At 39.6% G+C, this 10252-nt stretch overlaps 2 protein-coding genes across 2 annotated transcripts; one reads left to right on the top strand and one right to left on the bottom strand.

Moving 5' to 3' along the window:
• Positions 1-6334: 6334 nt before the first annotated feature.
• Positions 6335-7769, bottom strand: LOC134659302 (chorion class high-cysteine HCB protein 13-like). The gene is made up of 2 exons (XM_063514955.1): positions 7692-7769; positions 6335-6634 (listed from the first exon to the last, which is right to left on the bottom strand). Exons 1-2 carry the CDS (start codon positions 7737-7739, stop codon positions 6335-6337), a joined length of 348 nt encoding a protein of 115 aa, XP_063371025.1. The 5' UTR covers positions 7740-7769.
• A 239-nt stretch (positions 7770-8008) lies between these two features.
• LOC134659216 (chorion class CA protein ERA.1-like) lies at positions 8009-8610 on the top strand. Its single transcript, XM_063514843.1, has 2 exons — positions 8009-8117; positions 8309-8610. Exons 1-2 carry the CDS (start codon positions 8067-8069, stop codon positions 8555-8557), a joined length of 300 nt encoding a protein of 99 aa, XP_063370913.1. The 5' UTR covers positions 8009-8066; the 3' UTR covers positions 8558-8610.
• Positions 8611-10252: the final 1642 nt, after the last annotated feature.

Genomic DNA, 10252 nt, shown 5'->3' with positions numbered 1-10252 from the left:
TCCAAACCAACACTTAAATAGTAACCATTAGTAGGTACAGTTGTCTGCAATAATATCTTGAACAAATAGGCCTTATTGTGATTTTAGATTTTATATTTGAGTAATAATTATTTATACGTATCTCGCATTTTTTTAAACATCGAGTAAATATGACGATAAGCAGGCAACTGTGTCATCAGAAAGTTAATAGGTACTAATATATAAGCAGATATTGTTTGCTTAGTCACCTAAAGCAGGGCAAAAATAATGACCCAGACATTTTTTTTGTACTTGTATGGTAGATCTTACAAATGGTAATTCAAATTTTCATAAATAAATTAAGTAGTTAGGGAACCAAGGCACATAGATACACACCTTACAGACTAACATACCTACACGTAACAATTATAATAAAAAAAACAATTTTCTTGTTTTTTTACAAAACTATTTTAAAGAAAAAAAAATTTGCGCTTGAAATTACGAGTTAAATATACCTAGCTTAAATATTTGTACGTACTTGTTACGAAGACAATATATCAAGGTTAAAACTGATAATGTTATGTATTTCATTATGTCAAGTTCATTACAACCTCTAATAAATAGGTACTTATCTTCCGTACGTGTCTAACGTGGGATTGCATTTCACACACATCGAAAAAGACTGACTAAGTACTCGTAAATGCTAGCAATGCAAACTGACTACTATACAAGTGATCTTTAAGAAGGGGCTAAAGTAAAATTATAGCTTTTTAATATTGAAATTTTGTCACGTTTTAATCAACTTCACATTCAACGGAAAATTCACATAGAAACTAGACCATATTTGCGAGACTATAGGATGACTCACGTTAGACCGGGCCGTGTCCGGCCCGGAGCTTCCGGCGCTTACTTTTCTATGACTGATGACCGATGATCACGTGATGCTTTCCATAGAAAACGAAGCTCTGGAAGCTGGCCCGGTCATCCTTTTTACTCCAACCAAAACCTTAAAAGGTCTAAGATCTCTCGATTAAAAACGAAAAATATGACTTATTTTAAATTAATTTATTGTAATTTTTAGGGTTCCGTACCCAAATGGCAAAAAACGGAACCCTTATGGATTCGTCATGTCTATCTGTCTGTCTGTCCGTCTGTGCGTCTGTATGTCACAGCCACTTTTTTCCGAAACTACAAGAACTATACTGTTGAAACTTGGTAAGTAGATGTATTCTGTGAACCGCATTAAGATTCTCACACAAAAATAGAAAAAAAACAATAAATTTTGGGGGTTCCCCATACTTAGAACAGAAACTCAAAAATTTTTTTTTCATCAAACCCATACGTGTGGGGTATCTATCTAGATCTTCAAAAATGATATTGAGGTTTCTAATATCATTTTTTTCTAAACTGAATAGTTTGCGCGAGAGACACTTCCAAAGTGGTAAAATGTGTCCCCCCCCCTTCTAAAATAAGAGAATGATAAAACTAAAAAAAATATATGATGTACATTACCATGCAAACTTTCACCGAAAATTGGTTTGAACGAGATCTAGTAAGTAGTTTTTTTTTAATACGTCAAAATCCCCTAAATACGGAACCCTTCATGCGATCTCGGAAACGGCTCTAACGATTTCGATGAAATTTGGTATATGGGGGTTTTCGGGGGCAAAAAATCGATCTAGCTAGGTCTTATCTCTGGGAAAACGCTCATTTATGAGTTTTTATATGTTTACCGAGCAAAGCTCGGTCTCCCAGATATTCTAGTATTAATATTAGTAACTAGTTTTATAGTCGAGGGATCTGATGAGCAACATTTTAAACATACTTACCTAAGTATATTTTCAAAGTACCTGATTGAGATAAAAGGTATTAAACCCTCGCAATGGTCATAATCATAATATGTTTATCTTTCGTAGCATGTTTCTCGCGGCGCAATATATTTTTAGTGTTCCGTACAACACTTTGTTCACGGAACACAATTATGCCTTTATTTCCAACCGCAGCTGCACTACTGTTCATTTTACTATGGAAATTGACAGTAACAGCGACGCGTTCAGTACCAGTAGTGCAGCTGTGATCAGAAATGGAATGTTACCCTTATGGCATCACTTCGGTCTTCTAATTCGTACTTATCAAAAATAAGCTACTGAATTAATAATTAATAAAATAGTTAAGTAATAACAGACCAAATTGTCTGGGACGTATACGGGATAAGGCATAAAAAAGTTATAGTGCAACTTACGGCATAACCTACCCCAACGTAGAAGTAGTATTAATTATTATTTTTGATTACCCACTTACATATAAAAGACCCTTCTAATCCTAACTCTGTAAACGAGAAAATATTAGCCGCTAAAAAAGCGCCTACACTTCTCAGTTTATACTAGAGATGGGCGCCGACCCCTAAACTCGCGGCGGCGGCGCGCCGGCAAATAGAGGCCGGCGGCGGCGTGACGCCGGCGGCGTGGCCATGGATTTTGATGACCTTGGATACCTATGGCTCCTTAAAGTCATTGTTTTTTTTTATGATATACGAGGTACACGGGCAGACGTAACACCTAATAGCCGGTTTAGATTCTCGGCTCGCGGCTCGGCTCGCGGCGCGTCTCGTGGCTCGCCTCGAGCACGTAAGCCCGTCGTGCTACTGATTACACTCTCGCCTCGTGGCTCGGCTTGTGGCTCGTCCCGTGGCTCGTAAGCTCGTCGAGCTAATATATATAAAACACTAACAGCACGGCATAAGGTTTATAACCGAATGACAAGCCGAGCGCGAGTGTGAACGCAAGCGCGCGTGCCACGCGAACCCCTTTGGCTCGTGCCCAAAAAACCGCTCCTCCACGCGAGCCAGGCGAGCGCGAGCCGAGCCGCGAGACGAGCCACGAGCCCAGCGCTTACACTCTCGTCTCGTGGCTCGGCTCGCGGCTCGTCTCGTGGCTCGGCTCGCGGCTCGTCTCGTGGCTCGGCTCGCGGCTCGTCTCGTGGCTCGCGCGAGAGTCTAAACCGCTTTTAACGGTAAGCGATTACCGTCGCGCGTAAGTGAGTTGCCGGCCTTTAATAATACGCTCTTTTCTTGAAGGTCGTATCAGTCCGGAAATACCGCAGGCTTACTCCACAATCCACATTTCACAGTTTAGCTGTGTGAGGCAGGAAATTTCTGGAGAAACGCACAAGAACTGCCAACCATCTAAGTGGTGAAGATAGAAATCTTGTCGCGAAGGGCGATTGCGGAAAGAAGCGGCAGGAAAACAAATTCCTCGGAGCACTCCCCGTTGTACAAGTAGGTACATGCTATGGAAAATGCAAAGCGAGTCTACATCTGTACGCAGCGCCAAGGAGTCAAGCCCATCTGAATTATTACGATGGCAACTGCCAATTCGTTAATCATTGTTGAATGCAGCCCAGAGGGAGAAGCTGGTGCTGGGGTGCCCCTGCCCACTGATGAGAACAGTATTCCATGTGTGGGCAACTGGGCAAGGCACGGGGCCTTATAAAGCTGTAGGAGGTGGGCCAGTGTGAAATACTATCTCGATCTGTTGAGCACACCGATGCATTTTTGAGACTAATTTGGCCAGACCCTCTAAAAGGCCGCGGAACCGAACTTCACTCGAGATGTCGTCGAAGTAAAGAAGTGCTTTACGCACTGAGCTTTAATTAGTTGAACCGGACATCCGCCATACAGCTCTCCCATTGCGATATATTAGCGGCGCGGCTCTCCCGTCATCCAGTGTCGAGTTGGACGCAAAGGGCTTACCCATAATATCGGCTTGTCCGACCGATGAATCATTTCCCAAATGCAGAGACGGAAAATATGGCGTGCAGGATTGCTTTGACAAGAGACCCGAACGCACGAGTTCCCGAAGGAAAGTGCTGTAACTTCTCGCAAATCCTACCAATGTGCACCGACTATGCTTTGGCAACTCTTTTGAAGGACCTGGAGGCAAAGTTAAACTCGTTTTTTAACGCGCTAGTCTAATTTATGAATTGAAATATTAATAATGCGCTATTTGTCGAATTGTGTCCACATATCTACCGTAACTAGATATTATATTAAAGTCTGATGCGCTCCGATAACGACCCGTAACTCCCGCTAGTTGGCGCTGGAGTGCACGGCGTCACGCCGGGCTTTGGTCAGGCGGCGGCGGCGGCGCGCCGCGGTCTGACGGCGCGGCGCCGCCGGCGCGGCGCCCATAGCTAGTTTATACTAAATAAGTACCTAGTCTAAGATTGATCAATTATAATTCTTTATTTAATAGTAGGCGTTACTTATTGGCAGTATGGATATAAAATTTGACACATATCTCTCATTATCTCGTTCCATTTCGTCGAAGTTTATACAGATTTTTTAACAACAATACTCAAGTGCTCACGGTATGTCTCGCTGACTCCCGAGTCACAGGCTCTGACCTAGTTCGGGAGACAAAGGCTCGACTCTGGTGAAACTGTCACAAACCTAATTATAAGCTTTCTGTATCTAGCATAATAGGTAACGGCACCAGTGGCCAGCCAGGTACCAGTGGTCAGCCTTTTGAGCCGTTTATTGGTCATAAATATCTGGTATATTCGTTTAAACAAATCGCGAGTACTCAAATAGGAGCTTTGATTCCTTATTGGTTAATACGTCACACGATAGGTGCGGTGAGGGAACGGGGGGAAGAAATATACTCGTTCATACAGGTGCTGTTTGTCGACGAGTGCAATAGTGTCATGTCCGCCATATTTTTTACTGCACGTGGTGTTCTCTTAACAGGCAAGAAAAACTATGTTTTAATGTTAAAAGTTATTGTTTTTGTTAATGATTGGTTTATTTATTAATTTATCTATTAAATTGCATTATATTTGAATGAAAATATCAATATTTCACTTATAAATTGAGTAGGCTGGCTACTGGATAACACTTTTTTCCAAAGAATCCAGTGCCCAGCCCTCCACGGCTGACCTTTGGGTTATTCATTTATTTTATTATTTTCGAGCCAATGCGACCGTTAGGATCGTTAAATTTACATTTTCAAATTTAGTTAGGCATGCCCTAGTCAATTTAAAGTAAAACCCAGTAGTCAGCCGCATTTGAAATAACGTTTTAATGCGGCTGAGCACTGGGATTCGCGGATCCAGTACTCGGCCATTGACCTTGCTTGGTACGTCGCCGCCAAACATATGTCCACATTTCTAAACCTTATCTCATTGAAATAAGGTTCAAAAGTGTATACGTATTTTTGACGTTAACTATACATAACTATCATTTTGCTTTTTCCTGGTCGGTATATGACTTTGTTTATTAATGGTAATTAGATCTGCATAGACTAGATTAATTATTTTTTACCGAATACCTACTAGGAACATAATTATATATTACCTGATTTACCTCATTAATTTTTGACGGATTCATTATTAGAAAATAAATATTGCGATTCTTAGTTTGCAAGAATAGTGTTAGTTAATTAAGTACCTATGGCCAACAAATTTCGTTTCATAAGAATTGTATGTACTTATAAGATTTATTTTTATTAAATAAGTAAACAAGTAGGTAAGTAATACATATGTATATGCAAAAAAAATATAAACTAAAATGAAAAACTACAACTAACTACAATAACTAAAATAGTGATAAAAATAGATATTACAATAACATCGTTGATTTTGATATATACAAAAAATTATAAACTAAAATTAAAAACTACAACTAACTACAATAACAATAACAAAAATTATAAAGAAAAATAAATATTATAATATCGTTGATTTTGATATAAATATTAGTGATTTTGATCTAATTATTATGAGTAGTTTATATAGGCTGAGTACTGGGTACACAGAGGCTGCTTACTGGATTTTGGAGGCTGACTACTGGAGAAAAGTGCCACTTTTTGTTTAAACTTAATTAGAGATATTATAAAGAGGATTGTTATTTTTTTAAATATTTTGTTTTAAAACTATGATAAACAATTGATCTAACCATGTCATTTGTTTAAGTATCCGACTAATCCTGTAAAAATGCCGAACGTTCAAACTTAAAAAAGTCGTTATAAGGCTGACTACTGGTGCCTTTACCCTATCGACTTTCTGTACTGTGTTAGGTTTTAAGTGAATAAAGATAAAGATTAAAGATTATGTAGTGATATACATATTTATATACATGACATCATACTACTTGTACTTAGCACGTACAAAACGGTCCATTTTGCGTGGTCCGACACGCACTTAGTCGGATTTTTTGGAAAGGTTATAGATGGTCTTATCCTTTTGATAACAGGCAAAACAAATATATGTATAAAATCTAGCTTTTATTCTGTATAAAATCGTAAAAACTTATTCTTCTGTCGGTAAACTTAGCGACTGCATCTGCCATATCCGCAGCTGCCGCCAAGGCCATAGACAGTTAGCGTCTGCCGCATCCGCATCCGCTGGAGCCACCGATCTCCTGCGTGATGGCGACGCAGTCCCCGCAGCCGTAGCACACCGACGTCGAGCCGCTGGTGTCGAACTTGCCCTCGAACTCCACCGCGCTCAGGTACGGCAGCGCGCCGGACAGGTCCAGGTCCCCGGACAGGTCCAGGTCCGTGGCGACGGCGATGCCGGACGGCACGACGGGGCCGATAGCCTGGATGTTCAGGGCACCGCCGCTGCTTGGGATGCTGATCGATTGGCAGCTGCAACCGTAGTTCTGTCCAGCAATAGTCTGAAACAAACAAGAGTTGTATAAGTACAAAGTCAGAATATACCTCATTGTGATCATTACCTAAGCGAATTAAACTTCTCGGAAATGTAGTTTTTTTGCTGGTTTACACTTATTTTCCTGTGTGACCTTGACAAAAGTTAAGTTACCCTGGCTATTCAGAAGCGCATTTTGATTCTTTCGTCTTAGCCAAGAACGTCAGAACTTAATTAGGTACATAAATTGTTGTACGTAATTAAGTACCTACAACTACATATTTTTATATTTTCAAACGGCTAGCAATTATACATTGACAAAGATATCTTCTTTCGTTTTAATCCAGAACTTTCTGGATTAAAACGAATAATTGCTAAATACAACGCGGATTAGATTTACTTAAATCGAAACTTATACATACCTAACACTGATTTAAACTTTCACGATTTTTACACATTATTAAACGGGACTTAATCGCGTATCTAAGTTTTAAGATTTACCTCCGACGTTTCGAGGACGGTGTTGTCCCCGTGGTCTCGGAGAAGACTGGCTTAAGTAGACATCAGCATCGTCTAACCGCGCGAGTTTTTCGAACTACTAAAATCGTCAGGTGAACAAGTCTGCCGTGGCTGAGCATTTACTGGAGTCAGGACCAAACCACTGGATTGAGCTGCATAACCCTAAAATCCTGTCCACGGATCGTCATTTCTACAGCAGGAAAGTACGGGAAGCCATTGAAATCAAAAAACATAGTAATTTCAATCGGGACGAGGGTTTCAAGATCTCATCCACATGGAATCCAGTCATTAGTAAATGTAAGCGTAAACGAATATCGACAGTCGATAAATCGAATATCGTTAGTGTTGTGTGTCGACAGAGTGACATCCCTAGTGCGCAAAACGTTCAAGCGGATAAACAAGACCAAGTGCGGGTAGTTCGAAAAACTCGCGCGGTTAGACGATGCTGATGTCTACTTAAGCCAGTCTTCTCCGAGACCACGGGGACAACGCCATCCTCGAAACGTCGGAGGTAAATCTTAAAACTTAGATACGCGATTAAGTCCCGTTGTATAATTTATACATACCTGTACCAAGAAGGCGAAAGCGCAGATAACGGTAGCTTTGAAAACCATTTTTGGTTCTTTCTAAGTCTGTTCACAAACCAAGAATGTATAATTAGTTTAAATAAACCTCATTTTATACTACAATTTTATCCTTCTTGCCTCACTAAGAAAAAAATTAATAAATATGTTACTAAATTATATTTTATCGCAAATATTTAAGCAACGATATTTTGACACTGAGAACTATAAAGTATATTTAGTAAGAGAGCGAGTCAGTCCGGCTTTATCGCTGACCTAATTTCTTAATTCCGAATTGAATGTCAGTATAAATGGGCCTTCAAAATATAGAGACATCATTCTAAGTTCTTTGTTTAAAGAATATTAATTCTTTCTAAAATGTCTCGCTTCGTAGTCCTCGCTATCTTCATCCAGGCTTGCCTGCTTCAGGTAAATAAATCTAATTATTTTAATTATACCGCCTATGCATTTATTTGTTCTGATTGTCATCGTTTTAGACATGCCTACGTGAGGTTTCTTTTTGTGGCTCTTAGATATTTTAATCCAAAACGTAGATTATTTACGCAGGGTTTTATTTAATATTTTTGTTTATTTATTTGTTTTTTTTTTTTTTTTCACAGATGGTTCTGAGCCAGACTTGCGGTTGTAACCAATACTCATATGGTTCGTCCGGACTGAGCTCACAGAGCTGCGGCTCTTACGGCGGCACCGGCACCGGCCAGGTGGGCGTGTCCGGCAACATCGACGCGTGCGGCAACACCTGCGTGGTCGGCTCCGTGCCCGTGCTCGGCTCCGTCGACTTCGGCGGATGCGTGCCCGCCTGCGGCTCCGTGTCCATCAAGGGACAGTGCGGATGCGGATGCCAATGATCTGCTTACTTTAGTCAAAAAATCCTAATTAAATAAAGATTTGTTAAAAAATATGATTTTCTTTTTACGTTTTGCTTAAAGGTAGGTATACCTATATGTTCCAACTATATTTTTCAATAGTCAAATAAATTTGCACGTCTTAACTCGTAATAGGTACTTAAAGTAATAGAAACAAACATAAACTTGCTGTGCCCGCCCACCGCCTCCGTAAGGTTAGTACGTCTTTCGTCGGGAACTGTACACGTTATTATAACAAAGTCCCTACTGACATAGCGAATTTAACACTTACCAAATTTAAGTCACACATTAAGCGCTAGGCGTACTACACTGTAATAGTTATTTTCGATACAAGTGCGAAAAAGAGGAAGTTCGAAACGAGTGGCGATAAATTAAAACACGACCGAAGGGAGTTTCGACATACTTTAAAGTTTCGACATACGTACGAAAAGTGCTATTTTACGCACTAATGCGGAAAAGTAGCCCCATATGTACTGTAAATGATCCTTCGTGTTTTAATTTATCGCCACTCGTTTCGAATTTCCTCTTTTTCGCACTTGTATCGAAAATAACTATGTATTTTCATTGTAAACTAAATATGCTAGTGTCCAGTAGAATTGACACATGAGACAATCATGTTCTCGCTTGATTATATTGTTTAATTTGATTTTAGTTTTGGACACTTGGAGACCTTATACATCTTTAAGTAAGTGTGAAGTGTCTTAAGTGTGAAGGGCGCCGCGGGCGCCCTGTATGTAAGAGCGCGCGAAGCGCGCTGAATGTCGGGCTTCGCCCGACCTTTAAGTGTGAAGAGCGCCGCAGGCGCCCTGTATGTAAGAGGGTAAGTAATAGAACGTATACTTTCTTCGCGGGGCTCCTATTTCTGGGCTGTTTGCCCTTCGGGCATCTGAAGCTACCTAACGAACCTAACCTACCTATTGATTTAGTGTGACCTCCGTGAAAACCTCGGGGAAAAAGCGTAGGTAGGTACTTATACAGTGTGTGGCCTATAACGCGGGAGAATAATTAAAACGTAGATTCTACTCCTCAAACTAGACAATGTTTGTTCAGCAACTTTTAAAAATAACTTGTGGTTTGTATTTTAAAACACTTTAAAATTTAATCGAACACGCAATGTATCACGAAATTGATTATGCCTGTACGGTGACAAGACTGACGGGCGATGTCAATTAGACGGAATTTAAAGTACATTGAAAATATTATTTAGTTTGTTTGAAAAAGGGACAATTTTAAGACTACATAATTTCAAAAAGTTGTCGAACAAAAGTTTTATTGTTTGAGTAGTAGAACCTACGTTTTAATTATTCTCCCGCGTTATAGGCCACACACTGTATGAGATGTTATTTTATTTTAATTTTTATGCGTAATGAAAGTTACATTAAATGTTATTCGTTTATTTGTATGTTATACCAAACAGCGATATGTATATTGTATGTTATATTATTTTTATGTTATACTAATTGAAAATATAGATTTAGTGCATTATACATAAGATTAGTATACGTTTTGAACGTTTGTAAACTGAAATTATACCAAAAGTGCGTATTCATTATGATACGCACCCACTCGGAGGTATACGAGGGGCGTTCAAAATATTCTCGGTATTGATATCTTACGACCTCTTCTAAAATTTCTTTCGTTACTGGCCGCTAAGGTTTATTCATTGACATTAAAAAA

Source organism: Cydia amplana, chromosome 24 (genome assembly GCF_948474715.1).
Source record: "Cydia amplana chromosome 24, ilCydAmpl1.1, whole genome shotgun sequence".
Lineage (NCBI taxonomy): Eukaryota > Metazoa > Arthropoda > Insecta > Lepidoptera > Tortricidae > Cydia > Cydia amplana.
Note: the sequence above shows the minus strand (reverse complement) of the source record. Positions and strands in the feature narration are given on the sequence as shown.